Source organism: Patella vulgata, chromosome 9, assembly GCF_932274485.2.
Source record: "Patella vulgata chromosome 9, xgPatVulg1.2, whole genome shotgun sequence".
In the NCBI taxonomy this organism is placed as follows: domain Eukaryota; kingdom Metazoa; phylum Mollusca; class Gastropoda; family Patellidae; genus Patella; species Patella vulgata.
Window position 1 is genome coordinate 24,722,924 of NC_065887.2, and position 26,638 is coordinate 24,749,561.

Here is a 26,638-nt window from a genome sequence, read left to right on the forward strand (position 1 = left end):
GCCAATATCAGAGTTTTCAAGTCACACTGGCCCTGGGAAAAAAACTGCTCAAAGTTTGCATGTATCACATAACCTGCTACAACATATTTTAAAAACGCAGCCTAAGTTTTCACTGGTTCTGGAACACCTGATACCACCTCTAATAGATTTTTGTTGTATTTCTTGATAGAGTTGTAATAATTAAAATTTGTTTTTTTTTAGGGAGAGATGTTTTATCCCATTTACAAGATAAAGGTAATGGTCGATTCCACAGTGGAAATGAATCTGTTAGTACATTAGATAATCTAGAGGCACAGAAACAAGTAAATCGTGTCATACAATATCTAGAGAATCGGGTGGACAAACTACAAGATTTTCTAGAAGATCGGGATAAATCTCTAAACATGAATATGCAGACAGAAGAATGGAAAAGAAGTATAAAAACAGTAAGTTTGTGTTGAATTCTGATTCAGTGCTCTAGGAGTAACTGATACAAGAGTATAATAAGAGGCCCTTCTTGAATTTAGAGACACTTCATCAAATGTATTAGGCAACTTTCTTTTAATATACTTACAAATTATACTTCGCTCCATACCCATTAATATGAAAATGACTCCTATAATTCATTTGGTTCATTTAGCAAAGCATATGTCTTTCTCACTGAGCCACCACGGCCCCAAAAATATATGTCTATTTAACAATAATCTATAAACCCCATAGAATATACATATCCTGTCAGATCATGACGGCCAAACAATAATAACAGTCAACTTCCTCAAATTCAGACACACTGAAAAAAGGCAATAAAATAGGCTAAATAATGACATTATGATATGAGAAATGTTTTGTTTTACAAATATGGATTATCTTGATTTCTATGTTCACTTCATTTTTATTTGTTACCACTATATATATGCATTCAGCCATGATTTTCATTTTAATGTCTGGAATTTAAAAATAATTGTGTCTCTGTTATTCAGGTGGTAAATTGGATTTTGGGTCCAGGTGAAAAGCTTTTAGCATCTAGAACAGATATTGGTGATTCTTATGAAACTGCTGAAGAACTTAGAAAAAGACATGAAGAGTTGCAGATTAAATGCACAGTAAGTAAGCAGTAGGCTAACATCAGGCATAATATGTATTTAATTCATATGTATATTCCCTATTGTATACTGATATGGTAGTGAAGTTATTTTGATATATCCATGAATATCCATAAAATTAAATCTACACTCAACATTACTGAATGATATATTACATTGGGTTTTTTTTACCAGTTGAGTTTACACATTGTATACATAATAGATATGTTGAGAGTTGCTCAAAGTTAATTCACTTGTTGTTTGGTAAACAAAAGGAAGCCATCTTGCATTTTCAGTCTTGCACATGAAATAGGAGATGCTGTTCAACACAGGGAGCGGGCCCGAGACCTCCTGGTTAGCAAGCCAGTGCCTGACACACTGAGCCACCAGAGCCCAAGATGGGATCAAAATAGAGTTTGATTTTTCATCAACATAGCCAGGATCTTTTTGAGACTAACATTCTTATTTTCAGTGGTGACATGCATTATTTCTTAATAATGTTATTTTAGGATACTTATGGTCAGTATGCTGAATTAAGACATCAAGGTGAAGAATTATTAAGTGAAGAAAGTCCAGCATCAAGTGATATAAGGGCAGAACGAGATTATATGGATACAGTTTGTCGTAGTTTTGCTTCCAGATTAGAAAGAAGAAAAATACTACTGATAACCTCAGTTAGATTTCATAGATTTGCAGAAGACGTGAGTTAGAATTTCATTAGATTTGATATAATTAATAATAGTTACAATTTAAGTGAATCAATCAAATTAAATTCAGTTACATGGAACCAATAGTGATGGATATAGGTTTAGTTGATTCGGTGTTCTCGTATGAATTGAATATTTGATTCGCCAATTGTTGTCTTTCAAATCAAAATGTTTAATTAAAGAGCCATTTTAGGAGCACAGACTACAGATTTTAAGTCAACAATTGAACTAAATCAGTTTTGTTTGATGTACTGGTAACGATATTATTTTATTCGATTTAGTGGGAATCAGCTTTTTTGATACATAAGTATCGAAGCGTTTGGTTTCACAGTTTTCTGCAGTGATGCCATGCAGAGCTTTCATCAGTTAAACACAAGTTCAAGTTAGTGGATAATTGCAGTTTTATTGATATTCTTTTCAGTTTTCACAACAACTTGATGCACTTTTAGAATTACTTTGTTCAGATGTATCAGCAGAAACTGTAACAGAAGCAGAAGATGCAATTAAAAAGTTAAATCAAATGTGTGATGACATTGGTAAGTTATTTTCTAGTGGTGTGTCAAATTTTTTCTACAACCTTGTCAGTCCGTGAATCAATAACAGTTTGATCCTCCCTCAAAGTCAGACTAAAATTACCAAACCAATCCCACACTGAATTTCATTCAGCCATTACAATCACTGGCATTCATGTTAAATTGGTTTCAATATTTATTTTTCATACTGCTTTAAATTAATTTTAAAATAAATTCTGGAATTAGTTAAATATCAAAATTTTAAGTAAGTTTATTGCAACATAAATCATACATGAGTATATTAAATTTCAATATTCTTTATGAGATCTGCATGTGTGTATAAAGATAACACCCAAGAAACGCTTGCATTGTCACAATCATGTATGGACTATAGGATAGATCTAAGGATCAACCCCATCATCATTGTGCAGCGATGAAATTGGTTGTCCATCTAAGATAGTTGTTCAAAAAAAAGGCAGTCACGAGAAACCCTTGACTTGAAGAGAAAGAAATATGCTTGATAGTAGAAAATAGCATTACACAGGTTGAACAGAATAAGTTTTAATCAAATTTAAAATATTTTTTTACAGATCACGCAGCTCAACAAACCCTTAATGATGGGCAGAGTTTACTAGACGAAATGTCTAGACCAATTAAAAATGCTTTTGGAAATGACATCACACCAGACTATGATGGTCATATCAAACATATCAATCAAAAACTAGAAGAATTACAAGAACGGAAATTACGATGTGATGAATTGGCTGGTGTTAGAAAATTAAAGTTACAACAAATATTACAATTACGAACATGTGAACGTGATGCAGATAAAGCTATTGATTGGATAGAAGAACTATGTACTGTTATGGTTACAGAACATCAAGATTTAGGTCGTAGTCCACAAGAATCAGAAACACTGCAAGATCAACATAAAAAATTTGAATCAACAGCAGTGGTAAGTTGCGTTTATTCATGACAGATTATGAGAATGTTGAGTGACTGGGTTTAAGTTCAAAAAAAAGTTGAGGCCCATTTTCAAACTTAAATCATTATTCTTTTCTTGTTTTGTTTATATGCACATATGTTTATTTTGTTTTTCACTGACTGCCATTTTGTAAAATAATGACATTGTTTTGGAGAGGACTCTTTTGTAAGATTTCTGATCCATTTACTTTAAAGTAATCAGTATGTTTAAACAATATAAACCTTTATTTTCGACTTTAGTCATTTTTAACCTGAAGAGAGTTATTGACCCTATTATTAAAATTTTGTTAATTTTGTCAAGTCTCTTTTCATTTTTAGGGAACATATGAATATGGTAAACAGTTACTTCAAGGTGCCTTAGTGCTGCGTAGATCATTACGCTATGATTTAGCACCCAACAATGAACGTGCCTATCGTTTAGAGGAAGCCTGGAAACATTTTACTCAAGGAACTGGAGAACGAGCTAACCGTCTGACAGTAGCGTCCATGTTTATGACAGCATCAGATAAGGTGAATAGTGTTTACATTTATTTTAATATGAAAAAACTAAAATAACACTCCACTGTGATGTTCTGGCCATGTATCTACCTAAGATTGTGCTCACAATGGATTTATAATCCAGAGTTAAAATTGGATATAGGTGTAGGCCAGAATTATGACCCCTCTCACCTTCAGGCTAATGACAAAAAATGTCCCAGGACAGTGGTATTTCAGCTTACTCTTCACCAAAATCCATCAATCACAGCCTAACAAATATTGGTTTGGTCTAAGATTTGTTTCTAGTTTAACATGATAGTATGAGTATTGTCTGTTTCAGGTGAATGATCGAATAGAACAAATTCTAGTTGTAATAAGTCAAGCTTTAGATCGTCAAATTACAATAGATGAAGTTCTTACTAAATATCAAGTACCTAAAGATAAAGTGATAAAAGATTATGAAGATACTGTACAGATGGGTAAAGCTTTGTTAGACAGAATTAGTTTACCTGTTCTTATAGATGATAGGTATGTATACTTAATTACAGTTTAATGGAAATTCTATAATAGACAAATGACTAGCTAGCATTCACAGATTTAATGGAGATCCATATTTGAAGATCAGTAACAGTTCCATTAACATTTGGTCTAGTTTATTTCTATTTAGGATTTATTCAGTCATTAACCAATGTGATGAATGCCAAATTTTGACAAAATATCTGGGAATATCAATTTCTGTTAGAACCATGCCACACATAATCAGAAACCCTGAAAACAAACCAATCACAATGCAAATAATAAACAATAAAAGTACATGTACTATTAAATGGATGCGGGACAGGCTGTAAGCATCCACTGCCTATAGCTACAATCCTGTCACTATATTAAAGGTCAACAGAAAAGCTTCATAATTTTTTTAAAATAGTGCAAGGAATTATGTCAACACATCCTTTCCATAAGTATAACATGATCCCGAATGTCAATGTCTTCTGCTACAGGTAAATTTATACAGATTTCCACTGTTCTCTGTGAGTAGTCGTAACTTTCCTCCAATAAGCAAGCCATGTCTTCATTTTAGTCCTTCTGCTCATATTATAGTCTATATTTCTGTGAGTAGAGGGACTAAAATGACATAACAGCTTGTATATTGGCAGAAAGTTACGACTATTCACGGAGAATGGCGGAAATCGCTAACATTAAAATTTAACTGTGGCGCAGGTAACATTGACAATCGGGAAGGTGTTATCCTTATGGAAAGGATATGTTGACATAATTACTTGCATTATTTAAAAAAAATTATGAAGCTTTTCTGGTGACCTTTAATGTTTGCATCTCTAATTTAAAACTTCATCAACCTCATGAAGAATATAACACAGTGTAAACAGGAACAACTTAGTACATGTATTGAACGGCTCATGGTAAGCTCTTATAAAGCAGCTCTTTAAAATTACAAATTGAAATCTTTTTTTTTTTTATTAAATTTAGACAAGACATTCCAAGAAGTGGGGAAGGAGAAAAAGCTGTAGATAATATTAACACCAAATTAAGACGAATGGATCGCAAAGCTGGAGATTTGCAGAAATATTGGTCAGAGTTAGTACAGAATAGAAGTAATCCAAATTTTGTACCCAAATTAAAACGAACGTCTTCACGACGCAAGGTTGCTGACATTCAGGATCCCCCAAAACGCTTGTCAACCAGAAGACCAAGACTTGGCAACGACCGAAATAAACACCAGCCACAAGGTAAACTATTGTAGTTTATTTTTTATTGTCATTTAAAACATCTGAAGTATCACAATTTGAATTTGCTTTCAGTGAGTAAAAATTCCATGGGTTGTCTTTAGAATGGCAACCTGAATTCTCTTTGGATAAAATTCATAATCATTTTATTTCAAAATTTAATAAAACACAAATTGTTTTCTCATTATAAAGATTATCAGAGGTATTTGAGCTCTTTATAGCCATTTGTTTCTTAACGGTTTAGGTTTTAAGGCTATTGTTAAATGTAAAATTAACATATCTTTAAATAGCTGTGTACAGGTATAAATTTAAGAAATTTAAAAATGTTATTTGGTAGACGTAAGTCTCAGACTTAAATTCCACCAATATGACACTAATTGTGGCATAGTAGGACAAGTAATTTATATGGTTTTAATTTGTTGATAATTAAGATTAAACAAATAGTTTATTTAAATTACAATTACTTTATGTTTTGAAATGAACATGGTGAGCAAGCAGCTCTATTTTCAAACTTTAATCCTCGCATTGAAACTTGGGTGATGAAATTTGTTCCAGATTCAATGGACTCACTGGCAAGTACAGGAAGTCAAGATTCTCCTCAATATCCAGAAATAGAACAACGTATAGCAGCCATGAGAAGTTATCATGCAGCTGCTGCTCTTGCTGGTCCAGGGCAGGGATATTCAGGTATGGAAACTATGCATTATATATTTGGGATAAGTATTACAGTTGTATTGCATTGCAGTGTATATTAAATTGTATTATTTCTTCTAGTTGTATTGTAATATTTCAGTATATTGGATATATGACAGGGAGAGGATAGAAATGCGTTTTAACATCCACTCGACACAATCTAGGTCATTTTAGGACTAACATATTCAATTTGATTTCAATAATTCACTTGCACGTAGGGATCTTTTAGCCTTGAAAGGAAACAGGAGGATTCAGAGAAAACCCATGAGGTTGGGCAGACGACCCTACTCCATGTCATGTACAATCTTGGGATCAAAGGCACACCAATCAATGACAAACTTTATGATTTAAAGCACACTCGAACCTCTCTCCCAGGATATATGAAAATTTATAATATTTTATATGCTATCAAAGTGACTCGGCTTTGGTTTATTTAATACTGCAAATAAAAGGAACTTTCAGATCTTGTTTGCTGTTTACTTTATATTTTATGACCAGAAAATTTCTTATGTTTAAAAATTAGCTTGACATTTGGGCCTGTTGTATTTAGTGAGGGATAATTTTTATAGTGATTCTTTTTGAAACAATATTTGATTCTGATTTCCCCCTCCCACACACAAATACTTTTGAACAGGTATCACAAATAATTATTAATAAATATAATATACTTGTGTGTGTGTAAAATAGCTTTATTTAACGTCCGCTTCCACGGAAGTGATATCGTAGACAATAATATACTTGTAAAATTAAACACCACTTATAGAACCCTGATATATTTTTTAAAACCAGAACATCGAGCGTGTACTTTATTTATTTTTCTGTGTTTTGATTGCAAATATTGTTGAACTTTTTAATTTCAGACCCCAGTCAACTATCTCCACAATCCCAACATAGTAGTGATATAGGTAGAGAGTCATATGCCATACGAGATTCGTTACATGATCAGATACATTCACCAAATGAGAGTATCAACAGATATCATCATGGATCTCAACCCAGCTTAAGCTATTCTGATTCTCATCCTAGTTTCAACTTATCCAGCTCTTTACAAGATCGCCCAGGTAGTCGGAACTCTAAGTCCAGTTACAATGGAAGCCAGCAACCATCACCTCGTCTTCCTGGAGAAACCATGGAAGCGGTACATTCTCAACCCGTGTACAATTCCCCAAAAGACAGTCCACGCAGCAGACATTCTACAGACATTCCAGGCAGTAGACATTCCAGAGACATTCCAGGCAGTAGAAATTCCAGAGATATTCCAGGCAGTAGGAATTCTAGATCCAGTTATAATGGAAGTCAACAAATGTCACCCATCCATCCAGATGATAAGCTACAAGCAGCTTATGCTAAACCAGTTTTTATTGAAGCTCCTAGTCTAACTGGTGATCTCTATACAGACCTTGAAAAGGTGAGTTTAATTTAGAAACAGTTACCAGTACAGATTAACACAGTGCATCTGATTCATTTGGTCTGCAAACCAACAGCCATGCTGTATTGTTTATGGAGTTATTTCCATATGAATATCCATTGCTGAAACTTTGTTGGTAGTCTGGCTCTAATAGTAAAATCACGTTCTGACTCCCTCAGTACAGGATCTACTCGCATGTAATTGACTGAAGACCTGAACTGTGTTAAAGAGTCAAATTTGTATGAGTGCCAACAGGTGTTCTCCATAATATTGACAGTGTCAAAAAGTTTGGATGAAATGAAATGCCTATTCTGACTTCTTTTAATGTGTGTGATATGCTGAATATTATCTCCCATTTGACTACTAGTGGCATTATTCTGTCCGATACATGTATTTTTAAATTAAAAGGGAACTTTAATCTTTTTAGGTTATTTAGAAAATATCCATCTGAATATGACTATCCAAAATTATTATTTAGACATTTAATCACATGCCAAGCCTATAATCACCTCTCTAGATCATCGGAGGTTGGAGATTTAAATGGATTGAAATATGATTACCATTTAATGATTTAATTTAAGAATGGCATAGCGAGGCTAAGTCCCAAATAATGAGCATAGGCAGAGTCAGGCAGACAAAACAATTTTTTTCAGGCTATCATCAAATTTTTCCGGCAGTGGCCAAATGATGAAAAAAATCAAATTTTAGTGGATATAAAAGGAAAAATATGAAAATTATTCTTCCCGCAAAATGAAGTGTCCAGAATCTCTGACTTTTACTGACAATTGGGTGGGTGATACTATTCCCAGTTTCAGAGTTTCAAATTCTGAATTTGATTCAGGGTGTCTAGTTCTCAAACTCCAGCTGCAGTTCCAAAAAATCTGTTCCACTAGGCGTTACTTACCGTTATTTTTCGAAATTTTACGTTTGTTTAGTGGTACAGTTATGTAGGTTCATTTTTCCGGCACTGCCGCCGTATTTTTAGGCAAAAATGATACAGCTCTGCACAGAAAATTGGCCTGTGCGCCTATGATAACATGTACTGTTTTTACGATAATAAACAATCAGTGCCACATCTTGTCAAAACTTCATACAGTGATAATTTCGCTCAGAATAAAGGGAAGATTCAAGAAAGCAACTACAATTAAATATTATATATACTTACTAAAGCACTATAAAATACTGCAAAGTCTATCATCTTATTTTTTTTTTGCTTTAATAATTTAAAGAATAATTTCCAAAATAAAGTTATGTGATGAATACAAAACAAGCTTATCCCTGATGAGTTCAATTTTATGTTTCATTATCTTTTTGTTAATACAAATTATATAATTTTATATTGATGGCTAAACCTTCAATTCAATGATTTAAATTAATTATAATATCTAATTTTATTTTCAATGAGAATTGAACTGTATGTCTTATTACAACAAAACAGAACAGAATGATGGCATCCGTGGTCTAAGGGGAGATAACATTCAGGAAAGCACCCACAATTAAATATTAGATATTTACTAAGAATACTCCAAATTTGACCATACTATTATTTTTGTCTCAATAATTTAAAGAAATATTTTCCAAATAAAGTTATTTGATGAATACAAAACTATTGATTCTTTGTAATTATAGATCTATGTTTTATCATTAATTTGTTAGGAGAAAGTTATATAACTTTTACAGACAAAATATAAATAAATCAATATGGGCTAAAATAATTATGATATTTAAAATAACTATGATATATAATTTATTTTCAATGTGAAATTCTACTGAGTACCTTCTTACAGCAAAACTGTGCAAAATGATGGCATTCGTGGTCAAAGGGGAGATAATATTCAGGAAAGCCACCACAGTTAATTACATTATTTAGCATGTTACATTTTATCACTACAACTACGATATTGTGAAAGTTCAATCAGTCAGAAATGGTTCAATTCCGTTAAGTATTTACAAAGATATGACAATTTTAAAATTCCATCAATCTATGCTGCTCCCTAAACAAAAATAACCACTTTTAATTTTAAATTTATTTTTTTAATACCGTAAGTCTTATTAATAGAGTGATTAACTGCTGGGGCTTTCCTGAATATTATCTCTCCTTTGACCACGAATGCCATCATTCTGTACAGTTTAAAAGTTTTGCTTTAATAAGTTATTCAGTTGAATTTCTCATTGAAAATATAATTAGTTATTAAATTAGTTATCAAATTTTTAGCACAGATTAGTTTATTTTATATTTTGTTTGTAAAAATTATATAATAATCTTATAACTAACAACATAGTATGATAGACTTGTAGTATTTTTATAATGCCTTAGTAAATGTCTAATATCAATTGTGGGTGCTTTCCTGAATCTTATCTCCCCTTTGACCACGGATGTCATCATTATGTACAGTTTTGCTGTAATAAGATCTACAGTTACGTTTTCATGCAAGATAAAATTTGATATTATAGTTATTTTAAATCATCAAATTTTTAGTCTGGAATAATTTATTTTATACTTTGTTTGTAAAAATTATACAAATTTCTTATAGCAAATAGATGATAAAACATAAATTTGAAATTGTTTAGTATTCATCACATAACTTTATTTTTGAATTTGTTCTTTAAATTAATCAGACAAAAACAACAGTATGATAGACTTTGTATTCCCGATATTCTATTATACCTTAGTATCTAATAGTTAAATGTGGATGCTTTCCTGAATATTATCTCCCCTTTGACCACGGATGCCATCAATTTGTATAGTTTTGCTGTAATATATTAGTAAGACACACACAGTTATCATTGAAAATGAAATTATATATTATAGTTATTTTAAATCATTGAAGTTTTAGCCATTGATGATTTATTTTATATTTTGTTTGTAAAAGCTATATATTGATGATAAAAAAGGCATAAATTTAATATCAAGATGTACCAATCGTTTTGTATTCACCACTTAACTTTATTTTGGAAATTATTCTTTAAATTATTGAGGCAAAAACAATAGTATGGTAGACTTTGCAGTATTTTATTGTGCTTTAGTATAATATTTAATTGTGGTTGCTTTCCCCAATCTCTTAGCGTGAACCGTAAATATCTAATATTTAATTGTGGGTACTTTCCTGAATATTTTCTCCCCTTTGACTACGCCTATCATGATGAAGTAGAAATTTTTCATCTATGTCACAATTTTACAAGGAAAAATATCAGAAATATTACAGGCATTGTACATGTAGCTGATTTAATATAATATTATTGTTAGACCATGAACAAATATTTAACAAGTAAAGTGATTTTTTATTACAATTTGGCGCATTTTCCTAACATTTTCTCACTTATTTTAGGAGTGCACTAAATTATAGTACTTTTTTTACTATTTAAAATGGTAAGGGTAGGTGGGGGTCTAATTTGCGCATATTTATGTTACCTATCTAAGTTATGGGTCTTTCCCAGGTTAATATGTAACAAGGAATAGGGTCTGTTGCCTAACCTCATTTCCTCCAAATACTCCAGTTTCCTCCCACTACTTCTAAAGATCGCCTGCGCACTAGTGAATTATGGAAATAAAGTACTGAAATGATCTAACTGGCGTTGTGTGTACTTTACTGTACATTAAAATTGGTTCTCTTTCTTAAGATTATCTTACTACTGGTAAAAAATGAATATAGATCTCTGTAACATGAAATTTGTTCATTTTATATAGATGGAGCATTGCATGATTTATCTTTATTCAGGTAACGAGGCATATAACATTTTTATGATTTTCCTAATGCACTCGGTATGTTTTTGCGATCCCATGCTGTTAAAATCATTAAGTTTTATTTTAAATAGATTTATAGGCTTAGTCACAGTTTACATAAGAAATTGTTACTAAAAATAGAGGAGACATACCAAGAATATATAAGACACCTACAAACAGTAACACCTGACTTCGTTTACCATTCTTACCATATTAAACATATTTTAATGGAAATATCACATGTTTGGATGGGGTTTTGTTTTGTTATTGCCAGAGGATCTGCGGTGGCTCAGTGGGTAGGGCACTGGTCAGAGCCTCGTCTAAGGATTTGGTCGCCCGACCTGCGAGCACAACTAGTAGGTGTTGATTTCTGAGCACTTAAAAAATAGTTTCGAAGATTTGATACACTATTAGTTTTGGCATCTTGTTAAACCATGGATTGATTAATACCCTGTAAAATTGAGATCAAAACACTGCTTCGGCTGACCCGCAGACAGAAATATACCCATAAAACAATCAGAAAGACAATTTGTTAACCTACGCACCATGATATAGTATTGGCACATGAGAAAAACCTTGTCAGCGATGTACAAAATGTATGTATGTTGCCGCCCAGTCTTCAACTTTTGGGCTCAGTAGGCAGCACAGTTTTGCCAGTGCGCGGCGGCGCGGGTGGCGCCGCCTAGTCACCATGTTAAACAGGCCTTTCAAGGAACAGCATCTAGTCATTTAGATGGGATGAAAAAAAACAAGGTCCCATGTACCCTTGATACTTGGAATTTATAATTTCCCTCATAGCATACTGCATGGCATATGTTTGTCTTTGTTAGCCCAGTGGGTACAGAAAAGTAGGAACTTGTTACAATCATTCATTCAGGTATTTCCTTCCTGTAATATATAGCTAATAAAGTCGGGCTGTCTGAAATTAAAACATTTATGCATTACAATACATAAACAGGTGTAGAGGAGTGCTATTCACAAAATATTTAAAAAAAAATTTTTTATCATGATGTCATTTGCAAATTAGTTTAATTGTATTTGGTATATATAGAGATGGTAGAGGGGGATTGGAACCTGATGGCATAATGTCTGAATCAGAATTTCTGGTTAAAGAAACAATACTCTAGACATCTAAATTACTACCTAAAGAACATTTGTAACCCTTATTGTTGTTAAATTTAAATAAGAAATGGAAGTAAATGGGGTTTAACATCCTAGCTCCATCCAAGCTATTGAAGAGGGGAAATATTTTTAATTAAGTAATTTTTAAAGATATTGAGTGGCTTTCCCTATAGTTCAGTTCATAAAACCAGAGACGGACTGAGAAAGCCTGGAGCCCCAAAAGAAGTTAATGTTTTTACTTAGTTTGTAGGCCCCTTTTAGGGATATACTCTAGAAAGTTCCATTCAAAGTCATTTTTCAGAAAAATTCTGTTGTAATTTTGCTCACTCCTCTTAATTCTGATGTTAAATGTTTTTGGGTTATCTGTACATTGTTGTAAGAACATTTATTACTGATAGAATGGTAGCAAGACTTTTGGTACACAACCTTCTCATCTTTTAATACCAGAACAGTTAGATAAGTTGCCACTGAATTTTTTTGTGGTTTTGCCAAAATCTTGGTTTCCAAGGTAACTGGTTATACATCAACCTTAATATCTGATTTGGATTTTTATGTTTGCAATGTTTTCCAAAAGTTCATAACCACCTTTTACAAGAAAATAAATCTTTACTTAAAAAATTATATAACTTTTTTTTCTAAAAGATATTTCAATTTCAGAAATATTTTGTACTGATTAAATGCTTTGAACTAAAAAGTTTATTGTTTTTTTTAAAAAGTAAATCTCAGTTAATTGTTATTTGATTCATTAACACAATTATACATATGATTACCGTCAATTAATAGATTAGTCTAAGACGTTAATAATAATTATATCAAGCTGTTTGAAATATGAAGTGAGGTTGTGGTAGTTATTTGCGCTTCTTCTGGTTTAGGCCACACCAATTTCATTTTTTGTTCTTTGGGAAATCCTGTAAAAATTTCCATTCTTATTTCTTCGGGAAAAGGACTTAGTTAAAATCCAAAGTACTTTATTGTGCTGTTGAAAAGCAGTTAGTTTTATATTTGTAAATTTTAAACAAAACATCTTTCAGGTGATTAAATTGGCTATTTATTTATCAAAACACCTTAGAACAGAATATCAAATTGTTGTGGATTTAAGCATGTGTATTGTAACTGTCTAACCTCAGGGGTTTTCTCCAGGTCCTCCTGCTGCTAAAGAACCCTATGTGCAAGCAAATTATTGAAATAGAATTGAAAAATGACCTAGTTTGTGTCGAATGGACGCTAAACCCCATTTCTCTCTCTCTCTCTCTTTAAATAAACAAGCAACTTGTTATGTAAGCTTCCTGCTCCTGACAACTGGATTTGAAAAAAAAACGTAACTTCTGTATGTATGTATTTGTTTTTCATGTGGGCGTATATTGTCGTCGCCCCTGTCCGTCCGTCCACAATTGTTTGTGGACAATCTACAGGTCACAATTCTTATCCAATTTTGATGAAACTTGAAATATAGGTTTATCTCCAAAAGATCTCGGCTACTTTCGATATTGGCATGTATCGAATGAAATTTCATGGATTATGGCCCCTGTTTGTACGAAAAATCATGTTTTTAGCTTGTGGACCCTATAGAGGTCACAATTTTTATCCAATTTTGTTGAAACTTGAAATGTAAGTTTATAACCCAATGATCTCGGTTCCTGTCGATATTCGTGCATATCGGACCGTAACTTCCTGAATTATGGCCCCTGATTGTACGAAAAATCGCGTTTTTAGATTGTTGACCCTATAGAGGTCATAATTTTTATCCGATTTAAAAAAACGTATTATTATATCACCATTACACCCTAAGGACGACTGAGTTCGATTTTCGTGAAAATCGGCCCAAAACTGACAGACAAAATGGTTGCCCTTCGTTCTCAAATAGCGTAAAAATATGGTATATCAAGGTTGTGGACCCTATAGAGGTCACAATTTTTATCCAATTTTGTTGAAACTTGAAATGTAAGTTTATAACCCAAAGATCTAACCCAAAGATCTTGGTTCCTTTCGATATTCGCGAATATTGGACTGTAACTTCCTGAATTATGGCCCCTGATTGTATGAAAAATCGCGTTTTTAGCTTGTGGACCCTATAGAGGTCATAATTTTTATCAGTTTTAAAAAAACGTATTATTATATCCCCGTTACACCATAAGGACGGCTGAGTTCGAATTTCATGAAAACCGGCCCAAAACTGACAGACAAAATGGCAGCGCTTTGTTCTCAAATAGCGTAAAAATATGGTATATCAAGGTTGTGGACCCTATGGAGGTCACAATTTTTATCCGATTTTGTTGAAACTTGAAATGTAAGTTTATAACACAAAGATCTCGGTTCCTTTCGATATTTGCGCATATCGAATTGTAATTTCCTGAATTATGGCCCTTGATTGTAGGAAAAATCACTTTCTTTTTAGCTTGTTCTCTATCCATCTCTCGAAAGTGTGGGCATATCCTGCCTGGCAGCCGCTGGTTCATTCATTCTATAATGGGGGTCGGGTGGTTGAGTGGTATAATGCGTGCACATTAGATCCTAAGGTCTGTCATTGAGTCACGTGGTATGCTTTCGACCCCATGCTTGTATGTGACAAGGAGTAGGCTCCCCTTACCAACCCCATATGTTTTCTTGGATTATCCAGTTTCCTCCTATTGCTAAAGTTACGTGCAAGCCAATTACGTGCCGAGTAGACATTAAAGCCCATTTCTCAAGTAAATTTTAAAAAACTTATAGACCTGACAAATTCTCACTTTTTGTCTACATTCTCTGCAATGACTCAATAAATGTTAAACGAGATTGTGTGAAGGTTAATATTTCTCTCACTCTAACTGGTAGAAGGTTTCATAGTTAATTTTAGATTAGTCCCCCCACCCCCACTTAATAATGGTGACTTCTACTCCTCTGACCTTGATGGTGAAGGAGATATTGAACACCAAGTACAGAATATAAACTTTTATGTATGTAATTGATTATTTCTACTGCCTCTTTTTTTTCAACCAGTTGATATTTACACAAGTCACTTTGTCTTTTGGCAGGTAATCACATCATGCGCTACCTCTGTTTTCTTCCTAAAGGTCTTGGCAGTGCTTTCTAGATTCTTGGAACTAACAGGAACTTACATATCTTTCATCATATGCTTTTGATTTATAGTGTTTTTGTTGATGGTTGATTTATACCATTGTTTTGATTTAAATATTCACAGTTTCTGCTGCAAATATTAATTACGTCTATACCATTGCTCAAGTGGTGACAGGTGTTGTGCATTATACAGGATATGCTTACGCTTTCTGTAATATACTTAATCTTTCTGTAATCTGCTTACTCTTTCTGTAACACCTGATACCATTTCTGATTTGAGAAAGTCAAATGGCTAAAATCTGACATTTTGTTTTGTTTATGATTAAAGTAGCCTATTTCAAATATTTATGATCCATTAATAATATAGATGCACTTTTAAAAGTATGTCAGTCAAGAAAAAAACAAACTATTTAAGATAAAATAAACATGCACATAAACATACAACCAGTTATCTTACTATCTATTTACCATCCATGAAAATTAGAAGGGTAACGACAACATAGATAATTCCATCAGAAATTGCGTATCTACCCGTCTCTGTGTGTGTTCTCTACCAAGTATGCCATATCAAGCTTTGAAAATAATCCAGATTGTTGTTTAAAGTAATTCTGATTAGTAAAATCCAAATTCTGATAAATTGCAAGGAAGTGACAAAAACTGTTAAGTGTATGGCACTAACATACTAATGTTTTCTTTGATTTAGTTTGATTTTTCATCGAATAAGCATTTAATTTACTAACATAAAAAAAAAGTCCCAAGGCCCTGTCCCACCAGATTCACTGATTTTAACGTTGTCAAGCGAGACCAGAGTTCCACATCAGTTCAGGTCTAATTATTGAAACTTTAGAAACAATATCAAATTTTGTTACCTTTTTTTCTTGGAAGTGTAGGGCTTTGCATTATTCTAGTACAGTGTTCAATATATTATTCCACCTTCACAATCTATTCCGCTTTTCAGCAAAAGATCTTCAGTATCCGCCCCTAATAATGATTTTCTGACAATCATTCCAGTTGGACGTTTCATTTGGATGCAATTAATTTCAAATAGTTTTTGTTTTGTGAAATTCTTGGAAATCAACTATATTCCCTTTATAAACTATTTATCTTTGACTGATGGCATTTTAAGATTAACCAAAGATTTTTGAACCATTTTAGTCTCAAAATATTACTGTTATAGTAGACTGTATAGGCCGTTTTATATTATTTCTCATTTGTTAGTATTGCCAAAACATCTGTTGAATAACACTGGACCAAATACCAGTGAAATGTGAAAGGTCAGCTAATCAGGTTTTTTTTTATGAGAATATAGGTTTAATATGATCAAATGTATATTTCCTCTTGTAAGACGGTAGCATGTATATATGGCTGACCAGGTATATAATCTACCTGTGGATAGTAATCGGATTCCCAGCAGGCGCAATATACAGCCAGGTTGTACTGATCTGATAACAACTCATGTCTGCCCACGCCTATTCTGTCTCGATATTCTCAAATAACCAACTAACAACCAAACAGTATCTGTATTGTTCCAAGACATCCTGTTTATGCCAGAGATTTTGTATTTATAACCAATTTAAAGTCTTCAAACATATCTTTAAAGCCTCTGGTGGTCATTTGCATTTTTTGGAGAATATCTAATCTTTCACAGCTTAAACCAAAATTACTCATTTAATTAGGAAGAAAAAGTATCAGTGGTAGATAATTCCCTGGTCAGGGTCAAATCTAAATAAAACTGAACCATTTTTGGACTGTTATTCCATTTATAGACTCATCTTACACAATATTGTAGTTGGCAAGGGATTCCAAATCCTTTAAATCACAGATCAACTGCTTTAACATAAAGTGATTTAAACAGTGGTATACAACTGTATCTAATAAGCCTTTTTTATGGAGAGGGTATATCATATAGCTTTAAACAATTCCCCAATCAATACCCCACATTTGTAAAGTTTATAAAAGTTTTTCTGAAGAAGTTATTTTTCGTGAAGCTTTGTATTTCTTTATACCGCACGTATATCAGTTACATTTTATTCTAGCATATTTATGTTCTTCCCTATTGTTTTATGCCTACTATATTTTTTATGCCCACAATTCGATCTAGGAACAAGAGGTTAGGGAAAAATCTAAAACAAACTTTAATTGTTTTATTACTTCATGCACCATTATCTGTATTCTAAATTTTTCCATCACTCTTGGGTAGCGTCAGCAAATATGCTGGTGGTGGGTATATAGGTGGGGCGGAGGGGTGTTACCTCTAAAACTCCAATCTTGGTTTTTCTGTATTTGTTAGGTTAAGTATCATCAAACCCTTTTATGACCAGTTAATTGTTTTAATCTGTTATTTATAGATATATAGATATATTAAGAAGTGGAATGTAAATAATCTATTAATGGTAACAGATATCTATCTTGTCTTGGGTTTTAATCATCAGTAGATTCTGAGGAAATATGTTAGGTGCAGACACATAGATAAACATTATCACTACTGTTGTTGCTCTTCCCGACTTTAGTCATAGATCGTTACTCATTTATTTACTTTCTTCAAAGCGAAAAGTTGGTCAAATTTTGTAGGATTTAAAGGAGCTAAATCTTATATTTCCATAATATTCAAATTAACAACACAAATTAGAATTCAATATTGGTCTATTTCAATCCATATTGATGTTGGTATCTTGCTGTGAATAAATAGGATCCTAATATCCAATATTTAAGACACAATTAACATTAAATTAGTTTTGGGTGCCATTTTGTAATGAACAAAGAAATACATATCCTACAAGACAATGTGGAAGTAATTAGTAATGACTGATTCACAAGTGACAAAATAATAATAATGTAAAAAACTTGTAAAATGGACTAAGCAGGCGTAAACGACTGCCGTTCAATTTGAACTGTTCACCAAACATACTTGATCAAAAATTACAATATAAATCACTCTACATACATTCGTATTAGATTAATATGTGCTTTAGAACCATTTTCGTTTGTTTCAAGGGTATTTTTTCAAAAAAATCTTTTTATTGGTGTGAATTGATTATTCTTTCATTTGGAAGTAGAATATGCAAACACTATTTGTTTTTAATATACAAGAATGTCATGTATTAAAGAAAATATGTAAATATTTTTTGAAATGTGAAATATTTTAAGGCACCTTTAATATGACCCATGTATATATTTTAACACTAAGTGTTGTACAATTAGCAACAGAAGGTTCAGGTGACGTTGCCCTTCCCAAAAATTCGCAAGAAGATTGTTTCAGATATTAACTTTCCAAATGGATTTTTGCCAGTATTGTGCAATAGGAGTATAGGGTCAGTAAGACCCAAGTTAGATAACGGGAGAATATTATATTGTAATTAAAAGATATTAACGGGGCGATATGCCAATTATTCGATTTTATTCGAACCACAAACCAAATGATCACGGTTTAATTAAAATTAAAATTGTGTTATATTTTATTAAATTATAGTTGAATCCAAAAGGTTAGAGCGATATAATAACTTTGAGTATTTAGGGCAATTGGTACTAACTAATGCATTTGGGACTGTAATGATGTCTGGTTGCTGGGATTAGATAAACAACAATTGTCCACATTAGCACATAAAAAAATGTTGTGACAGTCAACACCACTGTCCAGGGAAAATATTCTCCTTCCTTGTGATTCATACATAAATAAAAATAATCTTATGTTTAGTCTCAAAATTAATTTTAATTCAATTTAATTCTATGTTTTAGAAACATCAAGTGTAAACATCTGGGTGAATTTTTATACTCAGTGTTCAGAATTTTTCAAGATTCCGAAGTTTTGGTAGATTCTGAAGATACCTTTTCCATACTATTGATAGGCCTACACTAATTCAAAGCAATTGTTTGCTTTCTTGGAACTTTAAGTGTAATCTTTATACTTGATGTTTTGATTCTTTCAAGATTCAGATGTTTGAGTAGATTCTTAACAACATTTATGTACTTACTATAAGTAAATCATTTCATTAGTTAATTCATGGCATTGGTATATTTCTACCATTTGTTATTACTCAACAAGTAATGTAAAGATGTTCCTCCTATCTACCTACAACTAACTGCGTTATAACAAACTGGCAAGGTGTATGCTTACAGTATCACCATTCCATATATGGGTGACTGCTTCCCCCATTGCCAATACAGAGGAATGGTTCAGCACTGCAGTGGGAGAGTCCAAAATCATGAAAGGGTTAATGGCAAATTTTGACATTTATATTTAATTTAAATTAGCTAAGGAAAATTCGTGTAATTTTGTTTTATTATTTCAACAAATATGAATGATATTAATATGTACATATATTTTGATCCTAAACATAATTTGTGATAATTATTATGACTTTTTATCCTTGTCAGGTAACCTCTGACCCCCCCATCAGTTTTACCGATTCCATGAGTTCTAGTATATGTTAGGGTACATCCAGGTTTTCTCTTCAGTAAGAAATTTTGTTAAGAGCCGTAAATTTGTAATTGCATGCATGCCTATTTATCATCGAAACACAAAAGGCTTGTGTATATATTATCGCGAACCAGTTAATTGTGTATAATAATCCCTTTATGTGTGTGTTGTATGACTTTGTGGACTTATCAAAATGTCTGGAAGACTATCGGAACTTACAGACCTTTCGGAAATTCCCCCTTCCACTACGACCATTAGTACGGTCGCTGTGCAGTCAGGAAGATCAAAAGTTGTTTTAGCCATTCTCAGAGTAAGTAAATTCTTTTTGGAATTTGGATACAAAATTTTGGACCATAAAGTTTGCTTGAAAGTTTTTTCATCACAGCTGTGAATCATAGATTTTCCAATTTAAAGAGTAGATTAGATAGTCTTCCTACTGCAGTGATCTTGTGACCTTATATTTGACCTCATCGTAAGGGATTTAAAGGTTAAATACCAATGGATCATTTCTATATACATGTACATCCAATCCAATCACAAAACACATTTAAATAACAAAATATTTCACAAAATAAGTCTGTTAATTGTTTTTTTTGTTCTGCCATTAACAATATGTAAGACTAAATATAACATTTTGAAGTTAATTAGTTCATATTTTAATCTAAGTAAAAAATAAAAACAACCAACAATATTAGTTGCTCTGTCAATAATTTTTAAAGAATACTGTTAAAAAAGATCAGTGGAATATAGATTTAACATTAACATAATTTATAGACCAATATCTCATAGATAAATTAGTTCAAATTCATTTTTTTAAACAAAAAATGACATTATTTCGGTAAATTGATTATTACCTTTAATTAAGATTTGGTTTAACCTTCTTTGCGAAAGTAAGAAATTTGAGGAAAAAGTTTATGTGTACGGTAATTAGTCTTGCATGTATTCTAACTTTATCATTATACCATTCTCCTTTTTCTGACTCATTTTTTTCTATCAGTATGATTTTACTACCTTGAATACATTTGGTATATGTGATGAAATGAGGGAAATTTTACCCGGACAGCGGCACTACAGCCTACTCTTATATCAAATTCCAACTGCCAACGGATCTTTTACATGCATTCCACTGGGTATACCGGACCTTTGTTTTTCATGCCATCCGAATGACCATACATTGTCCCTTGCCAGGCCATCTGTCCTGCAACACTGACAAGGGGAACCTCACCCGAAAATCCTTATGACCTTTCTTGGCAAAAGCAGGGATCGAACGTGGGACCTCCAGGTTAGCGAGCCAATATCTTACTCACTGAGTCACCATTGCACTAGTATACATGATGAAGCTTAGTCCAACGAAATACACTCCCGAAATGATGAATGTACATAGTCCATTACCCACCCATAACAAACAATTTAAATTTAAAATTTTGTCATTGAAAAAAGTTCTTCCCTTCAAAAACTATTTTAAGCTCAGTTTGATTTTAATTTTAATGCCATAAAAGGTCATCATAAATTTCATATACTCTACCATCGTCATTAACCCAGATTATACAGAAACATAGAACGTTAAACCCGATTTCATTTCCATCTAATCTAAACCTAAAACTAAGAAATATGTTTTCAAGTCCCTGACACTTCTCTATTCTGAAAAAAGAGGCATGTCAAAACTAGCCTTGACATGGCGTTATTGCCTAACGACTTTTCCGCAAAGTTGTCCATTCTTGAATCAAACGTGGACTTGACAAACAAGAATTAACTGGTTAATATGGCCTACACATTTATTGAGTAAAATCAGGAAGGTTGAAGCCAGGTAAAAATGGCGATTCTAATGATACACAAAACTTGGACCTGGCATTAACTCTCTAGCCTAGAATATTTCCTAACTAGTTCATTTGTAATTTACAATAATGGTCTGGTAATATTGCTAGTGGAAACACTCGAACCCGGCAAATCGTCTTCATTCAAACAGCTAATATATTCAGAACTAAATAAAAATGAAATGTTATGTCCAGCCAGGTAGGCAAATAATGCGGGGGATTAATCCATGCACTCATTGTGAACAGAAACATTTAGAAAAGAAAAAAAAAATAATTAAGTAGAATTTTGAATACAGACAGGATTATAATTTCAACCAGGGGATCTTTGTTCAGATGTTACAATTTCTAGAAAATTCTCTGACTGTTAGCAGAGAATACTAGATTATCAAACTTTATGTGTACTGTAGACTGAGTTGTAAAGTTAATTGTCTGTAAATGAGTCCTTAAAGTTAAATATTTATGGCATGATATAACTATTGGGTCTGTAATGGAAGTGTTACATCATGGCTAAATGATGACTGAATTATAAGTGTCTGCTGTAAGTGTCTGGCTGGTCAGTATATCAGTCACCATACAGATAACACACTGCCCAGTTTAACACCCTGCTGTGTTAAGATACCAGACTCCAAACATTCAAACTATCATTAATACAGTAGTATATAATATACCTTACACACCTGCACCTGAACACATTAATCATTTATTTAATCCAGCTTACCATAGTTCGGAGAGAGACACAGAGGGGGGGGGGGGGGGGGTAGCATTCACTCAACACAAACTAGGTCATATTTGGACTAATTTTACTTAAAAATAAATTGCTTGCATGTAGTGGTCTTTACCAGTGGATGGAAACCGTCGAGTTCGAATAAAAATCGCTGAATTTATGACGTTTTGGCCAGTGGACATTTCGGCCTAGGAGAATTTGTCCTAGGACTTTTCTGTATCTATACTTGTGGGCCATACACTGCATGAAGAGCAAGATCTACAGAGCATTCAAAGTTTATTATAACTATGCTTTTCTAACAAATGAAACATTAATAAATAAGTTGCCTGAGACTTTTTTTTTGTAAAAGTACACTAATAGAACAAAAACTCCTGATACACGACCCTGGATGACATAAAATTGCATAAAAATACTGAGTGCCATTGCGTAGTTATCGTCCATGCACCAAACATCAGAATCTGCAAGTTTCTGGATTTGGTGTCCCCTTTAAATTCTTTAAATACATTTTTATAAAAGTGGCCGAAACGTCAGTCGGCTGAAACGGCAATTGGCTGAAACAGCCGTTGGCCAAAACGTCCTAGCTAAAATGTCCACTGGCCGAAATATCCACTGGCGAAATGTCCGTCCACCAAAACTCATATATCTGGTTAAAAATAACCTCACAAATACTTCACATATATTTACATTGTAAGCCATGATTGTGAATAAGGTACAGCAAATTCAGTTCATGTGATCAATCATTTGAGACATTTGATAATGATTTTAATTGTTTAAAAACAGTTCTGTTTGGGGGTTGGTATTTAAAACCAATTGGATTTAACACTTTTTGTTTACAATGGTTCAAATATATAATATTGTTTAATATTCACAATTAATATTAATACCATAATACCATTTCTCACCTTAATTTGAGATAATGATAAAAATATCACTTATATCACTGAAGAATAATAGGTACACATTTATTAAAATATAAATATAATACATATGATACCTTTAATTATAATCTACCAGATCTCTATAAAGTATGAGTTTTAAATAATGTGTAGGTAATCCAACCCCTGTAATGCCAATGTTACTTAAAATAAAAAATAGTGTTCCTATTATAGCACTCCCAACCAACACCATAATTCTTTATTGTTCTTGGTAAAATCAAAATCCACTGATTATCATTTTTAAAAGTTGAACAGATTGTAGAGATTCAAATTCCCTAATTTTTCGATTTTTTCTTGAATATCACTATACACCAATTGATCTCAATTTATATCACAATGTGATTTTGGCCATTTGTTTTCAAAAAGTATGAATATTGGTAAGATTCTTGATACTTTAGATTGGAATGTTAGCTTTGGAGATTCTTTGTTTGAATTTAACCTTTAAAGTGTTTAAATTTCTGTGACCGTCTTGCCAAAATAATTGTTTGCCTGAATATATTGGGAGGGGTGCACTGAGGCCCTTTGCGACCCCTTGTGCACTCTTTAGCTCTTTCAATGCTAGATATTGGTCTTCTGGTGTTTAGGTAATTCAAAAGGAATGCTATTTATGTAAGTCATTGGCTTTAATTGATCTATTTTAAAATCTAGTTCTAATTGAACTATTTAAAAATCTATCACTAATTGGCCTATTTTATGTATCACTAATTGGCTTTAATTGACCTATTTTATATATCTATCAAAGCTTTTACCAACTAACTGATATTATATCAACTGATACAAGCTGAAAGGGATAATTTCGATAACACTGCAGCTGGTTGTCATAGTTACAAAGATGCTGTATACTGCATAGCAGATGTGATCAGACCTCTTATAACTTTAACCAGATACCACTAGAAATGTAGAAATACCAGAATTTTGGGAGGGGACCAAATGTTATGTTATTGGCAATATTTTACAGTACCTTCCCTCCATTGCATCTGCATTATTAGTCTGAGATCAAAGCTCAGCCACTATTTAATTTCCTGGTAACTGAACTTCCTTTCTTTCAAGGACAAATGTATACTGATTATACACATGTGGATTGGCTAGCTTGTTTACTTCAGACTTCAATCTAATATTACTGTATTACTTCAGGATTAAATGACTGCATCATCAGACTTTAGTCTGAAATTATTACTTCAGTATAAAATGACATAACAATATCAATAGTCTAAAATGATACCATGATACTCTCAGTCTAAATTGATACCAACAGTCTAAATGATACTTTCAGACTAAAGTACGAATGATACCAAGTCTAATTGTGATACCGTCAGCCTAAGCAAAACCATTATAACTGAAAAACAGGAATGCCATTTATCAAGAATTTAAATTGACTGACAAGCCAGTTTCTCAACTAATATTGGCAAAGTGGTTCAGATATAAGCCCCCCTTAATTTCATTTCTAATTTGGTCCACAATCGTAACACCTTTGACGAGGCTTATTAATTTAACAGATTTATTTATTATGTTTATTATTCCTGAGCGATGGTCAGTTTTCTAATGTTTATCAATCTATTGCGTCTTTTAGTGCTGTCAGCCAATAGATGGCATATTTTCTGATGACTCACCTGGTCAAAGATACTGATGAATAATGATTTTCTAGAATTTGGCCCATAAAAAAAGGAAACACCATCGCTAAATATTTTATTATTGTGTGGCCATTTAAAAATACTTTATTTAGCAATCTTTACCACTATTATTCCCATCACCAAGTATGCCCTTTATCCTTGTTATGAGATCTAGAAATACCCCTTTAATAAAGACTAAAAAAGAATATTTCTACTTGTAAGATTCATGTTGTCAATTAATGTCCGATATTTTTAGTCACAGTGCCAGATTTACCTATAGGCTTGGAAGGTTTGAGCCTTGGGCCTCAAGATCGAAGTGTCTCCGGCCAAGGTGTATAACATTTTTGACCTTGTCATAAGTCTTAAACATCCATCATCATCCTCGGCTTTGATCAATTATGTTTAATACACACTTTATCTTCCTTTAGTCGTGAGGGTGGGGAAATGAGATGGACCCCATAAGTGAAATAGCCCAGTACCTCCTCTCTTCATCTAAATCAGACACTGTTATAAGTCGAATGATACTACTGAATAATTTTTAAATGTCTTTTAATCTTTGTTATCTTTGAAAATTTTTGAAGTTTGTTTTTTTCATTAAGCTTGAAAATCTTATGTTTCCTTAAAGGCCATTCAAAGATTCTTTAAAGGTGTTTTTCTCCCTGAATATTCTTTTATTGATTAAGGAAATGCCTTAAATTTAAGGTGAAATTGTACCTTAAGACAGTTACTTAAGTAAGAGGTAATTTATTGAATATAAGTTCAGGTGTTATAGAAAGACTAAACATACCTTGTCACATACATGACACTATTTTAAGCAACAGTTTGTAATTGGATTTCAGAAGCCGGGGCTACTGCTCTATCAGATTGAATTATCTATTATCTATTGCTTATATACCATGGTTTATCAGAAAACATTAAATACGTCTTAGATAGAGCAAAAGTATTAGATCATTCACCATGAGGTTATGATCATGATAAACAGGAATGGTGCTTTAGACACAAGACGCAGAATAACATTTTATCTGTAAACTACCGGTACTTTCAGGAATTGTGTCGATGCCAATGGCTAATTGCCAAGCATCATATGTATGGTATTTTGTGATTAGTCAGAATATAGCTAGTATAAAGAAGTACATGAACCATCTGGTATTGCATTTATCTGAATAAAATACCTTTACATTATATGATTGTTCAAATACATCTACATGATATATATACCGTAGGTTGTTTTCTATTAGTGCAAGCTTCTTACTATAAACATTTTCATATATATATATATGGGAGCTGAAATCATTTGTTATTCATTTGTAGAAAATATGGAATTCATAATAAAGAAATCCCCAAATATTTGAAATCCTTATAACTTTCAACTTTTTATTTGCATATGACGTCCATTAAGAACAGTATACAAAACATACACATACATCAATATACATGTATACAAAAATATATTTTACATATAATGTTCACGTGAGAGTTGAAATGAAATGAAATGAAATGGGGTTTAACGTCCTACTGTTCTGCTCCTATACTGGGCTAATGAAGACGGGCATACGCCATACAGTGTGCTATGAGGGAAATTTTGCCCGGGCAGCGGCACTATCGCCTACTCTTATATTGAATTCCAACTGCCAAGGGATCTTTTATGTGCATT

General features: G+C 32.6%; 1 protein-coding gene across 1 annotated transcript in view; it reads left to right on the forward strand.

Moving 5' to 3' along the window:
* The window catches only part of LOC126831518 (titin), a 354,899-nt gene that overhangs the window by 19,799 nt on the left and 308,462 nt on the right, over nucleotides 1–26,638 (forward strand). Inside the window, exons 9-18 of the mRNA XM_056103456.1 lie at nucleotides 202–425; nucleotides 960–1,082; nucleotides 1,571–1,762; nucleotides 2,190–2,304; nucleotides 2,871–3,235; nucleotides 3,583–3,774; nucleotides 4,082–4,269; nucleotides 5,227–5,486; nucleotides 6,039–6,170; nucleotides 7,037–7,584. Of these exons, the coding sequence (XP_055959431.1) occupies nucleotides 202–425; nucleotides 960–1,082; nucleotides 1,571–1,762; nucleotides 2,190–2,304; nucleotides 2,871–3,235; nucleotides 3,583–3,774; nucleotides 4,082–4,269; nucleotides 5,227–5,486; nucleotides 6,039–6,170; nucleotides 7,037–7,584 (2,339 nt within the window). The remainder of the gene's footprint in view (nucleotides 1–201; nucleotides 426–959; nucleotides 1,083–1,570; nucleotides 1,763–2,189; nucleotides 2,305–2,870; nucleotides 3,236–3,582; nucleotides 3,775–4,081; nucleotides 4,270–5,226; nucleotides 5,487–6,038; nucleotides 6,171–7,036; nucleotides 7,585–26,638) is intronic.